The sequence below is a fragment of the Acipenser ruthenus genome, chromosome 15 (genome assembly GCF_902713425.1).
Source record: "Acipenser ruthenus chromosome 15, fAciRut3.2 maternal haplotype, whole genome shotgun sequence".
NCBI lineage: Eukaryota > Metazoa > Chordata > Actinopteri > Acipenseriformes > Acipenseridae > Acipenser > Acipenser ruthenus.
The window spans coordinates 24,062,457-24,087,463 of record NC_081203.1 but is presented as its reverse complement, the minus strand read 5'-3'; the positions used below and the strand labels follow the sequence as shown (position 1 = coordinate 24,087,463).

The 25,007-nt window shown below is 38.0% G+C and overlaps 1 protein-coding gene and 1 pseudogene across 1 annotated transcript in view; one reads left to right on the top strand and one right to left on the bottom strand.

The window, feature by feature from the left end:
• Positions 1 to 375: 375 nt before the first annotated feature.
• LOC117422527 (D-glutamate cyclase, mitochondrial-like) lies at positions 376 to 9,438 on the bottom strand (annotated as a pseudogene).
• Positions 9,439 to 13,075: 3,637 nt separating this feature from the next.
• LOC131697583 (ribosomal protein S6 kinase alpha-5-like) overlaps positions 13,076 to 25,007 on the top strand; it is a 46,998-nt gene continuing 35,066 nt past the window's right edge. The window contains 1 exon segment of the mRNA XM_058987521.1: positions 13,076 to 13,414. Coding sequence (XP_058843504.1) covers positions 13,357 to 13,414 — 58 coding nt within the window. The 5' untranslated portion in view covers positions 13,076 to 13,356.

Here is a 25,007-nt window from a genome sequence, read left to right as displayed (position 1 = left end):
TCTCCGTGCAACCTCCCCAGGCATGCCCCGCAGCCAATCCGAACCGCCCAATCAGCACGGAGCCGGACGAGCCTACCTGCACAATTGGTTGCCTAGTAACGTGTCTCCCGTTACACGTCCAAGCTGCTCACATCCGCGCAAGAAGCAGCGACAGGGTTCTCCCTGTCACAGTACTAAATACATTTTTCTAGTAGTACATTTCCATGGGATGTTGAACAATGTTAATTTAACTGTTTTATTCATTTTTAACAATTTAAAAACAGTAGTTAACTATTGCATTTACCAAATCTTTACATTTGCATTTTCTGTATGTTTTATATATATATATATATATATATATATATATATATATATATATATATATATATATATATATATATATATATATATATATATATATAGTCCCTTTTATCATATCTTGACAATATATAGAAATGATCAATCTAATGTACAGTAGTACTTTGAGGCTACAATGACCAGTAATTACCAATGTTACAATACGTCTGCAGCAACTTGCCAAGTCCAATAAAGGAAATACAAGGTTGGACAAAAAAAAAAAATATTGATTGAATCGTTTACTAAAATAACTGATCAACAGAACACTACATTTAATAAACTAACTAATGTATATGTCAATGTATGTTTATATAAAAAGGTAATTATAGGTGTAGTTACTGTTTATTACAATATGCCATTATAATCTACTGACATTTCTACAGGAGTATTAGTTTTATTTGCTGTAAATCTCTTTTGAGCAGTCTCCCACAACAATTCATCAATGATTGTAATTAAGAACTCTGTCAGGTATTTCATTGTTTTAAGGCAGTAGTGAAACATGATCAATTGCCATGAATTTTGGAGTACCAATTGATGCATTTTTTTATGTTTTCTTTGATAACGACAAGAAATCAAATTACAGCTGTATTTTAAAAATCGGTAATGGATTGCCGCTTCACACATTTATCCCATGCCTACAAGTGATCGATGGCCATATGAGAATATCAGCTGTTTCAAACAGAAAATTTTAATAGGGGTAGAAAATGATCAAATCAACCCGCCACCTACTACTACAGATCGAGTAGAGATGAAAGGTCTCCTCAAAATGGTCTGGCAAGCAGGATTATACAAGCACAGATAATGCCAGGTGGATTCTGATACAAAGAATTACTATACCAAAACAGAAATCAGAGCTACTCAAACCTGACTGTAAACATAGGGGAAAGGCTTCAGTGTCTGAAAACCAACACCTTTCATTGAAACAAAAACGAATACACATTTCCACACTCTAGGCTGTGGCTATCAGTTACAACAATAATGATGTTTTTAGTTCACAAGGAATTTTATTCCATCAGGGAGTGTCTGGGCTTGTCATGATGTTCCTGCTGGCTACAGTGTGATCTCGGCAAGCTGCTGGATCATAGCGGAGTGAGTGGCATAGAAAGGCAGGCCCTCCGCCTCCATTCCCAGAATCCCGGTTTTGCCGCCCTGAATCCTGTACTTCACCAGGAGTTCCAACAGCTTTTCTTCCTAAACACAACAGAAATTCTCTGCTTAGAAACAGGATTGCTATCCACAGTTTATGGTCAGACACTACACTATGCTTATTCAGAAAGAGGTGTAAACTTTGACTCATACTAGAAACTCCTGAAATTAAAGGATAGTTTCTAAGCAGTAGCATTCTTTATCTGTTTACCTTAGTGACTGTTGGGAGTGCTGAGGCCCAGGAATCCTGCTCTGAGTGTCTGGGGAACCCAACTGCCTTCCGGAGGTATCTGTCGTGAATTGGACAGCAGTTCAGGATGTAGAGAGCACAGGCCACCGCATAGCCTCCCCAGTTTGAAACACCTAGGCACATGAGGAAAGACATGCTTCAGAATGAGAACAGGGAAGAGCTCCAGAGACAACTACCACAAAAACAGAAACTAGAGGGTCGTCTCTTTACCTTTGCAATATAGTATCTGATCATGCATAGTTTTAATAAGTAACTTCACAATGACACCTGTTTGCACTGTTCCCTTTCATTGTGTATTATATATGAAATTATTCTCAGTGGTTCTTGCAAAGTCCATGACTCAAATATTGTGTGCTTTTATTTTTTGATAAGTCTGCATTAGAGTAAGTAGCAGGGTTATATCGTGTTACACGTCCCCACGTGTTGCTACAACTGTTTAAATGACGTACCTGTCATTTTTCTTTTCATTGTAACATTCTGACAACTTTTTACACTTATAACTTTAAAGTCAGTTTCAAAGTGCTCTTATAGCGTAAGGATTGTTGCCCACTTTGTCACGCAGGTAACAGAGCAATAATGATCCATGATGTGGTATGGAACAGAAAAGAGCACTTTTTGTTTGTTTGTTTGTTTGTTTGTTTTGTTTTTAAAAATCGCTCTTCCTGCAGTAATTTGGAGGACAGATCTGAAACCCCAGTGCACCAGAGCGGCCATTTTGAAAAGAGATTTGAAACAGACTTTAAAAAGTTAAGAGTGAAAAGTTGACAGGATGTTAATGCAAAGAAATTACAGGCAAGTTATTTAAACAGTTGTAGCAACATGTGGGGACGTGCAACGCTATAAGGTGCTGCGAGTTCAGGAGCTGCTCTTCAGTTTTAATTGCCTGTCATAGACATATGTAATGTAGATGTCTTTATGTTAGTAAGCACCAGCACCATCTAGTTTACAGTAGTTTAATGCCTGTGTGGCGGGCAGTGCTGCTATTGTGCGACGCACTGTTTCATCAGCAATACAAAATGAACTTGATTCAAAGTGGCAGATCACTAAGAGTAGGCGCTTACTTGTATAAAATACACTTTGGTTGATCTAGCCTATATTACATGAAGTGAAGAGCAGCTCACAAACTCTAGTTAAAGCGTCTTAACAGATTTATAAAATAAAGATATACAAGTAATTGCAATCCTAAGCTACTTTCAAAATACCAGATTTGTCTTACTTGTTTTAATCTTATCTTTGGGGTTTTCTGCATTGTTTCATATTACATAATCCACTTTCTTGGGTAGGTTGTGTAATATCAGGTTATAAATAAATGTGGTTAAACTCTCTTACCAGCAGTAATAGCAAAGTCATCTCCAACGTCACAAGCTACCAGCTCCCCATGTGGCATGCACTTCCTCACAGCTTCCTTCACCTTTCCCATCCCCAGCTCATTGCCTCTCTCTCTCCGATACCTGGCAGGCAGCATATCATTTACAGTATTTATTCATTCAGGTCATCCACCCTACAAACGGTCATGAAGACCTGACAGCAACCAGGCAGTGTGGGGAGGCAGTCAGAGGTGTAGATCACAGATCAAGGGAGGTTCTGATGAGGTTGTATAATTCAATGGTGAGCCTGCACTGAGAACACTATGTTTAATTTTGGTCCCTGCATTACACAAAGGACAATAAGGTGCAGGGTCACCCTGGGCAGCTCAGATTAAATGTGAGTCTTCTGTGTTTAAATTCTTCTGCTGGGATATGTGACCATTCCTCAAGGATCAGCGCCTCTAGTTCCCTCCAGGGTTGTGTCTGGAAAGCTGCAGATTGACACCAATTGAGTAAAACAACATCCTGCTGTGCCTGCATCTCAGATGTCAAACTCTTACCTGGAGAAACTGTGAAAACCATCAAGGCTTCCCTGCCACCTGATAATCAGGGGCTTATTAAAACCGGATTTCATCAACTATAACAAGTTTCCGAATGTCCACATTTTTGCACCAGAACCATCACAGGAATAGAAAGGGTTATCGCAAGTTCAATATGTATGTTCCTTCATTTCATAAGCTAAAAATCCTCCAAGGGAATTAGAAATGAAATATTGGATTTAAGCTGGGCATTACCAGATCATTTCTTATCTAGCATAATGCAATTGATCTCGCCCTTTTTATATATTAAAAAAAAAAATTGCACTCAAATCCTCCATTAACCTGGCAATGACATGGGCAATGTTGCACTCTACCAACTTAGATCTCCACAATGCAAAATTCCTCTTCCCAGCTGGGTGGGCTTCTATTAGTGTGTGAGCTGGGGAGGAACCGATGACTCTCTGTGCTGTAGCCCAGACAAGTCACTGAGCACTCTGAGGAACGATAATTCATTTGAAAAGTCTCCTAGACTGTGACTAACATGAACATTAGACCATTAAAGGCTATTGACAGCTGGCCCTTGAAATATGATGAATTGCTCAGTGGAATTACTGTATCTATAAAATAAAATACACTGGTAATCAGTATATCGTACAAGATGGAAAACAGGATGTGGTCACTTTAATAATATACAGTAAAATTACATTTACCTTTATACCTCCAATGTATTAAATGCTATCATATGTGTTATATGGGTACTGTGCTGGCTTCAGTAACAAATAATGTAATTCTTCATCTTTTAAAATTATACAATGTTTTATTTTTTTTTTACATAAAACAAAATAAGTTCAATTAAAATAATGTATTAAAAGTTAAGTGACTTGTGATTATTTCCTATTGTCTGCAGTCTCTTAAAATACATGCTAATGCACAGAGATTCATAGAGGAACATCTACCCTTAAGGGAAGGGAACCAACTACTTGAAATTTATGTATTCTGAAACATCAACTTGGAGGGCTTGAAAATGAGACCTTTCAAAAATATACCAGAAAATGTACTTGTAACAGGAAGTGTTGGGTCATCCATTGGGTGTTGACAAAGCGTCCCTCTGTGTAGCCTTTGCGGAGCAGTCGCCTTGAGCTGTGGCACAGACGCTCCGTGCAACCTCCCCAGGCATGCCCCCCAGCCAATCCGAACCGCCCAATCAGCACGGAGCCGGACGAGCCTACCTGCACAATTGGTTGCCTAGTAACGTGTCTCCCGTTACACGTCCAAGCTGCTCACATCCGCGCAAGAAGCAGCGACAGGGTTCTCCCTGTCACAGTACTAAATACATTTTTCTAGTAGTACATTTCCATGGGATGTTGAACAATGTTAATTTAACTGTTTTATTCATTTTTAACAATTTAAAAACAGTAGTTAACTATTGCATTTACCAAATCTTTACATTTGCATTTTCTGTATGTTTAGACTCGAGTATCTCAATATATCTGATGGTGTATCATATTTCTTCATTAACCCCACCTCACCATATTGTTTTTTTTTATGTTTCAAAACAGGAGTTTAAATACAAACCCTAAATACTGGTATTCATTGGGTTCTGTTATTATATAATAGATTAGAAACACTTTTCAGGTGCTTTCAAACTAGCTCTAGCACTTTCATATTATTATAAAACAGAAATAGTTGTTGATTACCTGTTGTCATGATGCCTGGGATTGTGCTTGCTGTTGTGAACAGAGTATCTATGGGGTTGACCAGGTGTTTGATATTCACTTTCCTCACGTTGTAGTAGTTTCCATCTGCAGCCCTGCCAGCACACTCTATTGCCACCAAGTGGTCATACCTGAGAACAGCACCATAATTCAGTGACATACTTGACATAACTTGAGTTAATCATGTTTACTCATCTTTCACTTGAAAATTGAAATCTGCAACCAATTTAAATTCATTCATTTTAACAACTTAAAATATAACAAACAACATAGCTATACATGCATACCCTGCTTCTGCTGCAGATAGTAGTCTATTTAGTTAATGAAATGAACGCCTCATGGAGGGATGAGCAGTACTGACGTTGCATCATGCAACATCATACAACGAGAACACCAAAACTTTCCAGTGTATGTGTTAAGCAAATTGTTCACACACACACAATAATGTACAAATACATTTGGTTAACTTTTGTCCACAATGCGTGATTGTCGATACACTGCAGTGATAAAATTGCTGATAAAAAGGTCTAGCTTGTTATATGCAGGATTAACCGTACCTGGGTGTCTTTGGATTTCCGTCATGGCACAGGAATCTCAAAGCTGAATCCTGGCTATCATCTTGGAAACTGAGGAGGGGTACTGGAGTATTTAAAATTCCTACAAAAGAAATGACTAATGTTACAAGAATGTTCTATTTTCTCCCACAAGCACTTGAATAGCACATCATATATATAGTGTAGTACGCACTACTTAAAAGCAGAAAAAATTACATATATAAAACCCTTTTCTACTTTAAAGTAGGGCTTAGATTTTTCTGTTGTCATTCATTTTTTGTGCGTCTCTGCCCACTCAATCTGCTGGTGTTTAATAATGAAGCTGATAAACTTAAATGGAAAGTTATCACATTGCGTGGCAAAGCCTTTGAAGCCTGTTACACAATGAACAGATTTTATTTTTATGAAGACCCTCAGTTGGCTAAAAAAAAAAACCTTCCTCTAAAAAGGGAGTGATTTATTGTGGTATCTTGGTCACTCCTTAAAAATAAGCACAGAAAACAATCAAGCCTTATATTTATTCTTGAACGACCCTTTTGAGTGCTCAATGGTCATTAGATAAATATTTTTGACACCAAACAAAGTCTTGCACTGAATATTCAAAGGATAAAACAGAAAACAAAATACTGCTTTGGGCAATTTGTTTCTTATTGTAGTACATTGTACTGTCTCACCACCACAGAAATCCAGAATATAGGGTAGTGGGTACAATCTAAGACATCAGTGACAATACCTTGCTCAACAGCATCCTCAATAATCTTCTTGTTCATTTCTAAGGCCCGGTGGTCGGTTACTATAGCAACCTGTTTCTTCAGGGCCTGGAGCATGGCTGCCATGGCGATGGGACCTGGAGGTCCATCAGTTTCTTCTGGAGGGTCCTGGTTGAAATGGGTCGGGAAACCGGTAGTGATGAGAACTGAGGCTGCATGAGACATGCAGAGGGAGGCCTTCAGCAGCTCGCTTTGGATGAAAAGGGCTTTTATACCTCAGTCACCTGAAAACAAACGTGGAATTTAAATTGATAACACTTTGGAAGCAATGGAAAGAACAGCATATATGTCCAATATCACACACTTGAGAAAGTATACAGCACTGGGAACTGTCTGTACTGGTGCCTACTTTGATTTTTGTCTTCCTAAAAGTTGTAGAACATTTATACAAGTGGGTTAAAATGTCCGTCATTGCGGTGTCTATTTTTTATTTCCCACAGTATTCCTTTTTAAAAATGTTTGATTAGTTTCTGAATATAAAGACTACTGACCACCTAAATTAATCTCAATGATTGTATCTAAAATGTCAGCTGAAGGTACCTTAGATATCTCAATCAGTATCAGCCCATAGAGTGCTGATTATTTCCTACATGGTCAAATGGTGTGAGAACAAGCAGGCAGAGTGCGGTGGCTGCTTACCTGGGTCAGCCCCAATGTGACACTCCAGGGCTCTAAAAATAAAATAAAAGACTCATAACATCTTTCTTGTCTTAAATGGGGCCCCTTTCTTTTTTGGGGGAAAATTTGATTTAAAAGGAATTTTAAAAGAAGTACAAACTAGGGACTAGTCACACAATAAAAAAGCTAACAAAATGTGTAAACACTTAATTGTTAAAACAGTGCCCCTGTTTGAAAAGAGGTATAGAATATATTAAAATGTTTAAGTAACAACAGCAAATACATGACGTACTGAATGACTTTAGTGACTGATATACCCGTGCTAATGCTAGATTAAACTGAAACATTTAGACTTGACACCCTTGACACCCCACAGGCCCAGAACACAGGGACGTCTCCTTGATGAGGCTGAACTGACTCCCCATAGTCTGGTCTGGACAGATCCTGGATTCCAATTAATCCTAAAATACAGATCGGAAATCCAAATGTGACCATAGATAAAAACCTAATACAGGTTTTTGTTCTTCATTAGTACAATGAATATGAGGTGTGAATGGACTGGGCTGAACTCACCAGGGTGGCCAATATGAACTGGAGCCCCATGAACATCTCTTGCTGGGTGGGTGGCTTGTGCGACAGCGTCGAGTTTTCCCTCTGGGACAGGCGTCATGGAGACCACCATGTTACACTGGAACCTGCCCACCTCACGACACGGCACTGACGTCTACAGGAAACAAACAGTTTATCTAAAAACTGTAAATGCTTTGTGAATATGGCCCAATATATGCAACACTAAAAATAAAGATCCAAATGGCATTTTTAGTTGAAACTGAGACATTAACTACTCACCATGTCTACCCAGTATATGTCTGGGTTTGTTCTCCCAATGCTGTTGGAGGCTGGTGGAAACCTCCATGAACACTTCACAATTAAGCCACAAAAAAAGTGCTTTCTTACATGATGTCATATTTTGATACATGACCAAATAAACTACATAGCCAGCTACCTGTGTGTAGTCCAGGTGATATAGTTGATATGAAGAAATGTTCCCCAGGAGTCATTAAAGGTTAAAATGTGTTCATCAATAACTTTCATTTTATCTTATTACACATACCAAGTAGCCCCTCTCATTGGCTTAGTTTATCATTATACCCCTTACATAGACCATGCTCACAATCAAGTAGAAGTGTCTAGTTAAGTGTCTGGAGACACTAGGGAGTTTGGGAAACAGAAGAGTGAGCAAGGAACCAACCTTACTGTCAAAGTAATTGATTGATAACACCAGTCAGATAAGAGACATTGGAAAGTCTTAAACAATGGCTTATTACTTCACCTTATACATGCTTATGGTGCGATTTTGTTCGACGTGCCTGAGTGGAACTTCTGCCTTTAGAAGCATCTGTTCAACAGAAAAGCTGCCACCCAAGTAGAAAGTCACCATCTCCTCCCTTTTGAGTACTCCAGTAGATCAGGTACATTGCCAGTGAAGTTTCCCAATTCATGTCTACAATACTGAGGGCAGTCCGTTCTGTAACAATGAGAGATGTTAGGCTTCACAACTTACATGACACAAATAAAAGTAAAAGCCTATTTTAAACACAGAAATGTACCCAATATCGGAGTTGTCTTTAGGATATTTCCATTCTCCTGGTTGACTCCTGTATAGTAAATGGCAATGGGCCACTGTTTGCATGGCAGAATTTTTCAAAATCATCAGCCAGGAACTTGTGCAATATCACAATTTGAGCTTGCTTGTATCCTTTAAAAACAAAAAATAAAACACCACAAACTGAACTGTACAGTGTATCATTTTTTTTTATTTATTTATTTTTTTTTTAATAAGTGTAGATTTATAGCAGTGCTTTCTCTAGCCCTTAAGATCCACCCCATTTCAGCTATTTCTTTCTAGCCATGTCCTAAATTATTTAATTGGACTTGACTGGAACAGTGCTGGACTGGAAAGAGCCTCAATGGCAAGAGTTGGGAACCATTGATTTACAGTAACCTGTGAAAAGTGTAAATCCCATAAAAAGATATTCACCAACAGGAATTCAACTGAAATCAGGAATTTGAAAGGCACTTCATCTTTAAATAGCACCTCACCTCCAACCATCCCCGAAGTGCCTCTGGCTCTTTTTCCATCATGAATCAGCATTCGGATTGCAGAAGGGAGAAAGCTCCTAAAGGATCTGGTAGTGAACATTTCTGTATCCTCCGAGGAAATGCAAACAGTCAGTCCATCACCTTTGCTTTTCAGTCTCCGGTCACATTCCTATGTTAATATCATTATTCCTTTGGGAAAATATAGATAATGCTTTTCATTTGCATGTCATTGTATAAAGTTACTTCATGCACAAGTTATTTCATAAAGACACCTGCAACTCTCAAATGGCAGGTCTCTAGGACAATTAGATCTAAAGATATGACCTTGTGAACATGTGCGTTAACCTGTAAATCTTAATCTACTTTTAGAGTACTATATTGAGAAGTACTGTTCACAGAGAGCTAAAACAATGTGGCACCTCCTTCATACTCACAATCCACACATATACATCCTAATTCATCTTTACTCAGTTTATTTTAGTAGGTAAGACTGAAACCTTGGCATAATGGTATCTGCAAATCCCTAACCATTGTTCCCATCATCACTACTAAGAGGTATGCAAAACAAAAAAATATACATCAATAAATAACAAATAAGAACCAGAGTCACCTCACCATTAACACTGAAAACAGTTTGTCCATTAAATAAACTGTAAACTATTATAACCTCAGGTTCCAAGATATATGCCTAATTGCATAATTACTTCACACAATGCTCATGCCTGGTGATGGAAAAATGCCCAGTCAAAGACATCTGTCCCTGTCTTCAGTTTCTATATTTAGCTTTTTGGATTGTACAACTGTTGCGTATTCTAATCCCATAGAGGTACAATCAGTTACAAATACATCATGCATACTATTCTGCTGAGGTTATGTTCTAAGGCCAGTCAGTACAGCATGTCCCTCTCTGTATAAAAGCACCAACAACAAGAACAGACTTGTAAACTGCAGGTTTGAAGTTTAAAAAAAAAAATGATTACAGTTTTAGCTGCATGTGCAAGATCACATAATTTAACACATTACATGAGTAGCTAATGGTATAGCCATGCTTCTCAGACCAACACAAAACGAAATCAGTTAATCTATAACTATCTTATAGCATTTTACAGTTTAAACACGAGTCAAGTATTACAAGTGTACAGTGCATGCCAACTAATGTTATACTTTACAGTACTTCCTTATAGAACTAACTTCTGTACACATGCAGTCTTGTACACAGATACATGTTGAACATGGGCGTTTTGAAGATCAAGCCCTAAGTGTGCATACATGCGTACAGGATTGGTTTTCCAAAAAGTGATTTTGATTTCAAAAGTGCAGTTTTCAGAAAACGACTGTCGTATTCCGATTCATTTCATGAAGACTGCGCTCTTTTCAAAGGATTTGAACTCATGTACACTCATGGAATACCACGCTTTAGAGAGGCCTTACCATGAAAGCCACTTCCTAAGATATAATGTGAAATGTGCATGTAAGACAGATATGACATGTGAAAGTAAATGTTTAATGTATATTGAATCAGACCTCTATCTCACCAAAAAAGTGAAGGAACACTTTCCTGTACATTACATATACAGTATATACTGTATTACAAAAGAGAAGTTTCCAGAATTACATTTTACTGTATCCTAGTAAAAAAAGTTAAATAGGGAACAAAAATCCAAGAAAGGAGGCCCTTTTGACTGCTTCCATTACAGGAACAAGTTTATTATATATATATATATATATATATATATATATATATATATATATATATATATATATATATATAGGTCAGTACTTCCCTCTTAATATAAAATGTTTTTTCTCAGTAGATTTGGTGGTCACTCATAATAGAGAGATTCTACTGTTGGGTCATTCTATGACAAATCAGCCCAAACATATTGGATTTAACATATTGGATGTAATCTTTCTTATGTTCTTATGTTCTTAACTACCATCTCTGATTTCTTTCCTTTGAACATCCCAGAGCACCGAGTTTGGTGTAACTGGAGGGGGTAGGGTATTACCTGTTGGGTAACTTGTCACAGAAGGACCCTGTAATTATTCAATACTTCTGTGACCAGTCACAAAACAAACACATACCAGTACGACTACACAGTTCCATTTAAAAAGTCAATTAGCTGAATGCCAGTTGAATGTAAAAGTATACGACAAAAATGTGCTGGATTTTGATATATTGTAGACACCGCATTTAACATAAGAAGCATTTAGAGATATATACCTCAGTACAGTAAAATCCAGTACTTACCAATGAAATTGCATTCAAGCTTTATGGGTAAAAGTCACCAACAAACCAGAGCGTACTTTGCCTGTTTTCCCCTGTTACAAACACAAATTCTGGATTATTCTAAAAAGGTAAGAAATTGAAGATGAAATACCTTTTTGGTGAAGACGTGTAATTGAAAATGATACTTAAATGATTACTAAAGAAACGGCATTATTATAACCAGTTTATTTTTATTGCTGCACTTTTTAAACAATAATTCTATGCACAAAACAGACCAAAGCATTACAAATAAACAGCAATCAAACAAGTTCCGTGTACTAAAACGCCAGAACGCTTGTCCTTTTTAAAATTCTTTGCAGTACAGGAACTGCAGTCTGACCCTGGAGGGGAGAAATGAAAAGACTAGACTAATCAAACGCCTATCGCAGCGATACTACAACGATGAGTTAAATAAACGTGTAAAAAGCATTAATAATTCCACGTTTGACGTGTTTTTTTAAACCATGATGCTGCAGATGGCAATACCTTTTGCGCTTCTGTCTGATTTCAAGCACGGGTTTGAAATGCATGTGGACGTTCATTGCATCATAAGAAACATTGCAATATTATTATGCATTGTGACCACCAATCGTGATAAACAAAATTAGCAATGGCTGCTGGAAAATGGTTCCTTTGAAAACGGGACTTGAATAGCGTTCAAGAAAACAATGCCACAAATTGAGCCTTTCGTTTCCTATGCTAATTGGAATGTTTCCAATGGTTCCAGACCCTCAATTTTCTGTGTCAAAAAGTGCCTCCTATTTTCTGTTCTGTCCCTCTTTTAAGGGCCTTTCTAAGCAACCGTTTCTTGCTTAGAAAGGACTAAATGTGACAAAGGAGTACCACTCACCTAAGTCATAATGCATTTAGTTAAAAGTTGGTAAATTGACTTAGAAGTTTTGCAAAATATATTTATAAATAAAATAACGAACCGCTCCAATTTAAGTCTCATATTTTCAAACCTATCACGATTTATTGACGTTACTGCTGTATACTTGTTATGTCCTTTAGGTTTTAGAAGTAAGTGCAGTGGGTTGGAAGTCGAACACGCCCATTCTTTTTTTTCACGGCCCCTCGCTGCGCACCGAAGTTTGTGTGTGTGAAGCCGTGAAACCCTCGCACTATATTTACTTTAGTGTGGGAATTCAGTACTCTGTAACCGCCCATGTAATTAGCCTACTGTAATCAACAGTATATGGGTGCGTTCACGGAGATCATTCTTAGAAGATCATTGGCTAAATTGGTCAGATTCTGCACAGAATCTGCGCACAGCGACCTCCGTGAATGCACCACACGTCTCCAATTCTTTACAGGCAGCCCACAACTTGGCAAGAAAGGAGGTGGCTGGGAACAGCCGCATGCAGTTGATTGTCAATGTCCTCTTCCAATCTATTGAGGAGATCCCCACGAACACACCAATTAACTCAGAGCAAAGACGCGGGGGCACTTTATTTCTAGGGAGGGACTTTATTAAGTCTGGTAGTTTGGCAGCAGTATAGACCTGCCATTGGTGGGAAACTTGCCTAGCAACCCCAATCGCAGTACTACTGGGCGGGTCATAGCTTGGTTCAACGGGGTTGTGGTGCTGTTGTAGTGGCAGACGTACGGTACCTAGTTGTAAAGAATTAGGGTCAGCAGTTTTAATACTTTTGCATATTTTTTATTAAGACCAGGAGCCGATTTTAATTGTAAATCCATTTTACGATTTATTAATCTACTGCCACCGCGTTGCTTAACGTGTCCCGAGCGATGGAGGGTTCCTCCGGAGAAGGCGACCTGTTTACAGTGAAACATGAGCTGAAGAATGGTAAGTTAAGAATTTGTATTGTCTTAATTTCGTCAGTGATTTATTAACCTCGCAGTGGTCCGTTTTAACGTGCTTTGTTGTTGTTTTAAACCTGTCAAATCGCTGCAAAAATACAGCGGCCGAAAATGGCAGTATGACTACCCCTTTACTAGTAGTACAAAAAGGGGCGTGATGTTAATGAACATATTTATTTTTAGTTGGAGTAGAAGAGCGGTCTTGCACAATTTTTTTTTTTTTAATTTAATCGCGTCAACCAGGAAAACGTAGTGGTACACGAAGTTCTTATACTACTACAGGCACAGAAGGTGGGGGGAATCGTTGGATACATGTGAAAAAAATATTACAGTAGTGAGTTATTACTTCATATGCATCAGGCCTTTGTGGTTGTGAATAGAATATTACTATGAAATAATGTTCTCATTTGCGTTCTACGACTGCTACGATGTGTCTAATTTTTGATGTCGAGGTTTGGAACTTTGTACTGTGTTTATTTTGTAACTAGTTGTAATGCAAATGCCACTGTCTGGCCCTTGGAGCATTTCAGATAGCTATGCAGCCAAAAAATGTCTGCATTTCCACATTCCAGCGGCATGTCTATTTTACCTGGGGTAAAGCTTTTTAAATTCACGTTTGGTGTCAGGAGCCTAGTGCAGCTTGCGGATGTTTATAACCTAATTTTGTTGCAAATACGTTAGTATAAACTGATGCCTATATTACTCGCAGATTGGACTGCGTTTTATTTAATTAACAGCTGGTTTCACAGACCATGATTAGCATTAATCTGGGTTTTAGGTAGCCCAAGACTAGTGCTAAACAGTCTGCCAGCTGTAATTAGTCTGTTTAGTTCAGCGAGGCATCAAGCAGGGAGGAAGTTCTCAAACAGCAGTTCAAATATACATCCAAGAACCTGCGTCTTATAAAATGTATAGTATAGATCATAATGCGCATTGCAGTTTGTTCTTAATTGGCCCAAAAGTCTGCAAATATTGAACTACTTTATAAGAGGGGTTTTTTCCCATAATATTTGTTTCTTGGTATGATAAGTAGATAAAACTTGTTTCCATGCAATATTTATTTGCATTTGGTTCTAGATACCAAACAATACATTGCTTTTATTGGGCAGAAATCTGCTCCAGGAAATGAAAGTCGTGGTTTGAAGAGATGAACATTTTCCTGAATATATTTCCAACATGATCTATTCCGAAGCCTGTATGTGCAGTAAGTTCTTCATAAAAGCTTTGGAATTATGTGTCAAGATATTCTTTTTTTCCCACAATAATTTTTTTGTACTAATAATAAACCATCAGCTGTGACATTATTTCAGACCGGTTTACCTATTGTCCCTTCAATAATTGCGTGCGTTTATTTTTTCATTGTAACACATCTTGGAACCCCAGTTTTCAATTAAATGCTGCAGGAGAGTCAGTAATTGTTTTTAAGGGTGAAATCATTAAATCTGGGGGCAGTTCATGTTGGAAATTACAGTGGAACCCTCAGTATTACCTTGTAAACTAAGGAGTATGTTTGGTTTTGATTAAATTAATACATAATCGAATGTGAAAAGTTTTCAACATTAAGAAACTCTTATTTGTACATGGTACTTCCAAAAAGTGCTACTGTAATTGCACAGACTTCCTGTCTGTGTTAAAAAAAAAAAAAATTGAATAAATACCCACTGGATCAGAAAAAAAAGCAGGATTTGGCCTTTTTTTGCTGCTGATAAATAGATGGGCTCAATAGATGTACTGGCTTACCCTGTGTGGTCTTTATTTTTATATGTATTTTAGGGTTATATTTTAGGGTTTTGTTTATATGCCATGTTTATAGAGTATTTTTGGTTTCTGGTACAGTGTACATTAATCTTAGAATGAGGCAGGCTTTGTGTTTATCTGTGAAATCGTAAACATTTTAGACTTCATGTAAGCAAACCCTACAAAACAGTCTGAAACCTCTTGCAGTGAGCTACATTTGACCTGGTTGTAATACATAATGCTCTCTGCTCCATTTAACTGGGAACATGTACTGTAGTTTTAATTTCCCTCAAAGATACGTGTAAGTTAAACAATTGTTTCATTAAGCTCTTAAATTTACCAAAAGTCAAAAAGCAAGCAATGCATTGCTTTCTTTAACCTAAAATAAAACTAGAGAGAATTGCAGGAGGACAGTCATACCGGTTCAGCTCAATGGAAGATCACCCTGGCTTCTTGGTGGTGAGACCTATCGGAAGGGTTAGAGAGTTTATCCAAAAAACTCCTCTTTGCACCTACTGGTGTACTACAATTTGACAATTGATCCCAACTTTTCTTTTCTGCTGTGCCTCTCAGACCACATGTACATCTTTCCACAATTTTTCTAAAGATCCCCCCAACACACACTATAGACTACGCCTCAGTCCCCTAGCTAACGGCTTGTTACACACTTTACGTGTTTCCAGTGTGCTTGCAGAAATACCATTTTAATTGGAAGATCTAATCTGTCACCCTTTAGCCCAAAGAGGCCTGGTTATGACCCTACTGAGCTTCCAGCATTCTCAGAATATTCAATTCAAGCATGTTCCCTCAGCTGCAGTTACAAGTTAATTTATTCTTTACTTTTGCAGAGATCTGTGGAGGATCATTTAAATCCTAGAAAGTTTTAATGTTCTTGCACAATTCCATTTGCTAGAACTCCTTAGTGTTGTGTATTGTAAAAACGTCTCAATCAAGCATACTATACATTTCCATATATTTTGGTCATGATTCTTGTAAGTATTTTGAAATCTCTACATTCTGTATGGGATTCATATACATATTATTTTCTGCAACTGTTCAGAGTGGTCCCAAATTACTGAATTACTCTATCATTGTATTTACATTACTATGACTTTCAAAACTGGAAATGTTTACTTACTGTACCTTTGTTCATTCAAGTTTGTCAATTAATGATCTTGTGTTCGAAAGCCTTTGAATTACAAAGCTTGTCTAGCTCATCCTCTGCGTGGGGAGGAATAAAAAAGGTAATGCAAATGTTCATTTTTACAAGACCTGTTCTCAGCATGTGGTGTGGGTTGTTAGAGCTCTTTACACAGCCTTTTCTCCATCACATGTGGCTCATGTATCATCAACCATGAATTGAGGAGACCTCACCCCAGAATTTGGTCCACTTGAGATTGAATGACTCATTTTTAAATTGTGTACAGTCAGTAAACTATATTATTAATTCACTCCCAAATTTGGGGTGTACCTGCTCGGATTAAAGTGTATGGCTTCTCCACTGTTCTTTGTTCGGGGATTACAGCTTGCTGCACTATATTATTCACCCAAAGCAGCCCATGTTTTGGATGTTCTGTACTGAACCTAGTGACCCAGGTTCCCAAAATATCTGTTAGCATGTTAACATTTTTGACTGAGGGCCTATAAAGTCTGTAAGTAGTAGTCAAGAATGAAGTTGGATATCAGTTTGTTCTATAAAGGTTTTCCCTTTCGTCATTCTCAAGTACTTTCCTTTCCCCAAGGGCTAAGCAGTGTGATCCAGGGTGTTGCATAACCTTAATCTTTTACATACTGTACATGTTCAAATTGTGATACTAAATATTGACCAGTGCTAATCAAGCATACTTCTGTACGGGATTGGCTCACCAGACAGGATTTATAAGTCCTGACAACATCCAGTGGACTGTCTGTCCCTTAGTTTTTGTTAATGCTCATTCCCTTAGCTGGGGAGGGGGGGGGGGTGCAGTATCCTCAAGTTTTTGAGGTGTGTGCAGGCTCCCCGGGCACACCCCCTAGCCAATCTGGACCTCCTAATCAGTTCAGTGCCCTGCGAGCCTACCTGCTCAATTAGTTGCCTAGCAACGTGTCTCCTGTTATGCGTCCCATCTGCACAAGAACCAGTGACAGGGTCCTCCCCGTCACAAGCGGCTATATTTGGCCAATCTACTATCACTTCAACATGTCCGTCTCACCTTCGGAATTAGGACAATATCCACCCACTTTTCCTTTAATACCCAAGTGATGTACAAGGCTTTAACTCTTTTAGCATGAAGTAACAAACAGACTTCCCAACTTAAATTGCTTGTGTTTTGTACAGAAAAATAAATAAAATAGAAATAGCTAGCAGTATATTAGATTAATTTACTGGGCCAGTGTACCCTATTCAAAGAGTTTAGAGAGAAATTGTATGATCTGTACAGTTTTAATAAAACAATATGTCTTCACTGTTTTTCTTTATAACCAAACAACATGTATAAACCAGCATCTGGCAGATTTATCTTGGGACTCTTAAAGATCCAGCTTTCCAGGACAAGCAGCGGTACAAAAAATAAGCATTTCTGTTCTAATTGCAAAAGTACGTACATCGTTTTCATCTTGTCTGTTTTTTTATAATTTGTGATCCAAAGGGAAGAGACATGCAGGAAAAGCCATAGGACATGCAAATTTTGTACAATGTGCAGCCTGAAGGTATCGGAAGTAGATTAGACCAAACAACAATACCTGAGTGTCCAGTAATGCACTGCAGGCAAAGCTTGTGTTCACATTAATACAAGTTGATACGGTAATAGTGAGATCTTCAATTAACATCCATACAGAAACTGCTTGAAGCCACTTTGTTTCACTGAAAGTTAATTTGAAGGTAATTGTCCTTCGTGCTGATTCTAAGGTTGCGCTGCACAGACAGAAAATTGGTACTTGCAGACTTAGCTGCTGGTTTTTTACAAAGGCTACAAATGCATCTCTGAGACCTACTGCATTTGAATTATATCCACCGCCACTGTCCTGTGACTGCATAGATAGGAGATCCACTATTTTGTACATTGTTATTTCTAAAAGAACTACAGTACTGTAGCAAGAGGCATGGAAACCTTGGACAGAGCCTTTTAATGGGTGGGGAGTGGGATACCGTAACCTTTCATGGTTTTACATGCAGAAATCAACATCAATCTGGACATTAAAAAAACAAACATTATATTAGAGGAGAGAGTATCCCTGGATCCCTAAAATGATAATTCAGTGGCACAACCACACATCTTTTTCACATGACCAAATAAAACATAATGTGGGCTTATGTGTACAGTACCTGGTGTAAAGGCTTATGTGTACGACTCGCATTAAAGATTGTGTAGCATTACTGTATTAAGAATCCTTTTGGAACGGACAGCTGACTCTGGTTCAGTTGCGAACATGCAGTAATATGATACTCTCTTGAAGGGCAGAATGGATACATGCTAGTTATCCAAGCTGTGCCTAGGTTTCCCATTTGAAGTCAATTCCAAAAAAAACAACTGCGGGAGTATTTGGTTATCATTAGTAGTTGCCCTTCATCTAATATTGCGCAGGAGGACAGTGGGGTGTACTAAAATGAATGATAGAACAGAATGCATATTAATTACCAAAGAGAATGAAATAAAGCTTTTTTTTTATTGTCGGCGTTGCTTTATCGGGACGCCTCGGGAGAAGTAAAAATATCCCCAGTTAGCGGCTGTCCCAATTAAACAAGAGGCATTTGAGATGACCTTAGTCACATTTGTTTGTTTCTAAATGAAAAACTTTCTACAAGGTGAGGCACCTGCGATGTTGACACAACAACTTTCTTTACAACATCAGCCTGAGAAACCACAGGAGACTCCAGCTCCTTCAAGAGTTCAACGTCGTTTACGCAATTTACAAGTCACAGCGTAAGCATGTTCTTGTGTACTCGCTGCACTGTGCGAACCTGTCTTCTGAAAAGTCATCTACGTTCATTATTTGAAAATACTGTATCCCAATTAAGCGAAGTGACGTCCCAATTAAACGACATAAATAGCATTGAGAAGAATCGACTCCCAGAGTTCTGTCCCATTTAAGCAGAAGTCCCAATTATCAGTGTCACGATTAGGCGGCACCGAGTAGCTTGTTTTTCAAGGAATTAATTTCGGGGTACCAAAAATGCATTCGGACTGTAAGCTCTACACTCTAAACTTAAAAAACCTCATGCCTATTAGTAAAATTGACACTGCACTTCTATGTCTGGAATGTGTTTTGGGGGCTTAAAAAAATGTCATCTGCATAATCTAAGAGCGGTAATAACAATAATTGATTTTTTGCATGACTTCTGAAGCACACCCAATTTTGCATTTATGTGGTGATTACAACAATATGTTTACATAATTGGGAATCAATCCAGATGCTGAAATATTTATATACATCCACAACAAAAGCTAGTTTACAGATTATTTATTTTAAATATTCAAATTTTGTTTTTTGTTATTTTGTTTAAATGCCCACAGATGTTGATATAAGAGATTCATGCTTAATTGGTTCATTTTTTATTTCTTTACATTAATTTAGCATCAATGAGTCAAACACATTTGAATATTTTATTAAAAACAAATGAATTATGAGTTGTGCTATTTGTTTGAAATGCAGAATTTGAAATTTGTGTGTAATTAGGACAGTCATCTAAATCTCAAGTATTGAGTCACATTACAGGATATTCATTACTCTCTCATAGTGTCCTACTGGGAAATATGGCACTGTCCTCCCCCCCACAGCTTTTGATGGACTGATCTTGTTTGGTGTAGTTCATCACCATAATTGTATAAAAGCCTTTTTTCTGAAGAGCCTCTGAATACATTCTCAGTATTCTAGTTTAAAATACTGTATTCAGGCACGGTAATGACATTGATGAAAGCAAAGAGTAAGCAGTTGTAATAGCAGAACTCTGGGCAGCAAAAGATGCAAGTGTTGGTCTCCTGTGTAAACCTAAAGTACATCTGCAGTTAAAACAGTTCACCCTGATCTGTCATGCAGTGTGAGGTAAAGCGTCCAAATCACTTGACTGTAAAAAACTGACCATCCTCACCTCTTTAAGGTCAGCCGCTGGTTTCACAGATCCCAATTAGCACTAGTTTGGACTTCCTTATCTAAAGTAACATGGGTAGCCCACGATTAATGTTAATCAGGGTCTGTGAAACCAGCTGAAAGTGTCTAGACTACATAATACTCTGCTAGAATTTTTAAACTGCAGTTATGGCATACATATTGTATACAGGAACATATGTAGCAAAACAAGAATATTTTAACTTATTTTAATGTGGCCTTTGCAACAAGGGCTTGATATACAATAGTTATGTCCTTGAATGTAAATAAAACAATTGTACAAAGATTTTTTTTTTTTTTTTTGCCAAAATTCCCAAGTTTCATTTGAATTTTGTAAATGTGGCTTTGTGGCCATGTCGATTATTATTATTATTATTATTATTATTATTATTATTATTATTATTATTATTATTATTATTATTTGTTTATTTAGCAGATGCCTTTATCCAAGGCAACTTACAGAGACTAGGGTGTGTGAACTATGCATCAGCTGCAGAGTTACTTACAATTACGTCTCGCCCGAAAGACAGAGCACAAGGAGGTTAAGTGACTTGCTCAGGCTCACACAATGAGTCAGTGGCTGAGGTGGGATTTGAACCGGGAACCTCCTGGTTACAAGCCCTTTTCTTTAACCACTGGACCACACAGCTCATTATAGTACATGTGTGATAGATAAAGTGCTCCCTATTGTTTTAGTGGGTTAGAGTGAGAAGTGGGAATTAGCCAGATACCAATTTTCAGGTAGTGGGTTACTGCTTGACAGTAATCAACAATCCTCATATGAGAACAGATATACTTTAGAAAATGGTAGCTTTTTTTTTATTTGTAATGTGGAAATCCTGCAAAATGTGCTTGTTTGCATGATAACCGGACAGGTTTCTCCATATATATATTCCTGCTAAATGACTAATTAGTAGGAATAATAATCTATATTCCCAAGTTCAATTTGTTTATCCAGGATAAGAAGACAGTTGAGATCAAACCTTTCATTGATCAGACCACAACAGACACAAGGACAGCTTGCAGTTGATTCCTCCAGGCACAGAAAGTACTCCACTATATCCCCATCACCAAGAATGTGCACCCCAGCTGGAAATATACACACACGAAGGTCCCGTCTTCCAATCCTGTACCTGCAACTGCCGAGTCAGCCAATCACAGCCTGTCAGCTCGACTGGAGCGCGTCATCACAGGCACAGCAGCTTTTAACAACAACAACAACAAAATCAGTAATATTGCTCCATTCAGATATCTGGCACTATTCAGATCAACTATAAGCAGCTCTGAGTTATTTGTTAAACGTATTTTTATTTTTCTCTCTCTAATGTGTGTGATCCTTTCTGATTTTTTTGGGACTATTTTCCTAAAACTTCACAGCAGAAGGGTACCTGACAAATCATTATAAGTTCAAGGTAAATGTAGGTTTCAAAGTGTTTTTTTAAAGAAAATATTTTTCTAATAGCGATAGCTCCCTCTCAATTAAAGACTCCACCGTGTGTTAGTTGACCTTGACTCATTAGTGCCCTCACCTTCAGCTCGGAACCCATAACTTCAGTCTCGGTCAACTAACATGGTAGAGCCTTCGTCGACGGGCACTATCGCTTAAATAATAAACACAATAATGCCTCGGCAAACTTGAAATACAAGAATGCCTGCACAGAACATTTACCTGTTATTGACACAAGCCTGTTTAAACCATCCCAGAGAAAGACGTTCACGTGTTTGTACCTGCATGCAGGATTCAGGCGCTTTCTGCTGGTATTCAGGTTTACTCAGTGTTGCTTTTAAGTAGAATTATTTACTTTTCAGAATGTCTGAAAGAGTTTGGCTTGCGATTTTTTTTTTTTTAATTCTTGGCTTTTTTGTCTTGGTTTTGGTAGACCTTCAGCTTTCTTGATAAGCGCACAAGACATACCGGTAACTCGTGTGGATGTTTAGATATTTTATTTGCTGTTCAGTAACTGTACAATTTGGAATACCACCGGCGGAACATGAGTACAGTATATACACAATGTGTTACTTTTGTTTTTGTGTTGTGTTTTTTATACTAGTTTTTAAACTTCGAAAAGAAAAATCACATGACCCGGTGCCGGATTGCACAGTTGGATTTACATGGATTTTAGACAGAAGAAACTAACAAAATCATGCCGGATTCCAGAATAGACAGGTTATGCATTACAGAACTATACAGAATGCTGGGTTAGACAGGTTTTTACTGTAATACTAATGAAAGGAAGGTGTAAACACAGGCGTCCGGCCAGACCACAGGGGTCGCTGGTGCGCGGTGAGCCGAGGACACCCTGGCCGACTCCGGGATTGAAGTCCGGGGTGTTGAAAGGCTGAAGACACAGCAATGCGATTTTAAATATGTGTTAAAAAAATTAACATGTTAATCACAGAAGTTAACTGCGATTAATTGACAGCCCCTAGTTCTTAATCATAGAGTACTGCTTCGGAGCGTATGGGTACTTATAATAAAGTAGACAAAGACACACTGATACTGTCGCTAAACATTTTTCTACTTGTTTTACCTACTAAATGGTTACTGTGATTCTCCTAGCAAATCACTTCTTGTGTTTGTACTGAAGTTCGAACTGCAGCCAGACCATGTGACCTACACCCAAAGTACAGTGCCAGGATGTGGTAATTCATCTAGAGTTGTCATTTTATTTATTTATTTATTTATTTATTTATTTAAGTCTTGATTTAACAAGTGATGAACTGAAAGGGACTACTAATCATTTTGATATTGTGGCAAACGGCGGTTCCTGCAAGCAGGTGTTTCTCACAGGCGGAGGTGGGACACGAACCCAGGACCTCCTGCTCTGAAGCATAGCGCCGATACCGCTGTACAAAAGAGCCGGCTCCCTTGCAGGAGCTGGTATCGGGCTTATGACTTCATATTTTATTGTGTCACCTACCAGTCCTGACCCCTACCCCCATGCACGCTACAATGTTGTTCATTTTAAAAGCATTGGTTAGCACTCCTTTAATGCAGCAGTCTTGTTTGTCAGAATAATTTTAATGGAAGTCAGTCATGTATTTTGAATCAAACAAAGGAACGTTACAAAAACGCATTTGCTTATATTTTGAGTGTAGAAAGAAAGCAAGCCATAATCTCATTATTGGCTGAAATGAGTTTGTTCCCAAACTGTTTTTTTTTTCCGTTATATATGATGGAAATCCAAACGCTTATACTGTACATGAATGACATTCTCGATAAATGGCTTGAGTTGCATATTCCATTAAATAGGTCTTTTAAATGTGTATTGCAGAAGGTATACCATGTTTCTGTTTTTTGTTTTGCACGAAGTGCCTGTCTTCCGGAAATTTGTGGGCATTGTGGCTAAACTACTTTGAAGTCAAGATGCCTGCTGTAAACGAAAAGCTTTAGAAGAATATAATTTGTCGGTGGTTAGGCAGGTTCACCACAGAATGCATATTTGGCTTCATATTTCATTTATCGTTGAGCTTCGTATATAATTATCGCATTCATGTTACAGAACCATCAACAGTAAACAGCCCTGATCAGGTTCTCGATTAAAGGGTATTTATTTGCTATATGTCCTCGCTTTATGCTTTTTAATTTAGTTTTTTCAGAAACAAAAGAAAACCTTAAGAACACATAATAGGATATTTAACAGGAAATGTAGATGATAAATGCCTTTAGGGTTTTAAACAATTAAGATTCCAGTCTTAACAGAATGATTTGCATGTTAAGAGGCCACAGCGTCTGAAACTGTGGTTCTTTGAGAATGACCAGTTGATGCTGCTTATTTTATATTCAGTTGAAATGTGAAAACATCAGTTTTTTTTTATTTGTCTCCTTGCAATAGTCCGACTTCTTTCAAGTGTATTGTTATCCTGTTTTCACTGCTGATATTCACACCACTCAAAGCAGAATGTCAATCCCTTGTAATCGCTACAACATTATCACATATTGCTTCTATCATTATCAACATTAATCGAAGACGCGGTACATTCACATTGTTTTTTGATGCTATGTCCATTAGATGTTGTGCTCATTTTAAATTAATTTTAGAGACAGTAAACCTTTGCTCCAAGAGCCAAGGATCTATTAAAACAAAAATGTATTGCTGAGCTACACAGTACTTCACTGTAAGACCATGGCGTTTCAGTGGTGTACAATACGAGTAATGTAAATTGAGTTCTATTCATTTGCCTTTGCCTGGCTTTGATATTGGTGGAAAATCTTTAAGAATTCAAACTGCTAGAACTGAAGAGCCTTCCTCATTCACATAACAGCGTGACCTTAAGCACAATCAGCTGCTGGAATTTTCAATGTAGCCTGATTATTTTCACCGCCGACTTCCCTTCTTAACCAGAGTAGTAAGGTACATGTCAGATCTTGCAACTACTGGTGTCCTTTACATATTGCTAGTGAACGCAAGCTTGACCATGTGCAATTACAGTACTGTTAAAGCAAAATGGTGAACGCTAAAGACTCAGAAACAGCTAAACATGTCAGTGCTTTAGATCGTGCTAAACAGTATCCCAGAAGATTGTTCTGCACAACCTGCAATGTCACATTAGACCACACATGTAAGTGGAGTGTTGATGTGCATGTAAATACAGATCAACATAAAAATGCCAAACGGAAAGCAGAGACTGATCTGATATCAAAAGCAAAACAGCAGTCAACTGTTGTGTCCATGTTTTAATCGCAGCACTGAGAGTCGTGAAGCTCAGTGTGGCATATCTTGAACTTGTCGAGGCATTCACAAGTGCAAACATAC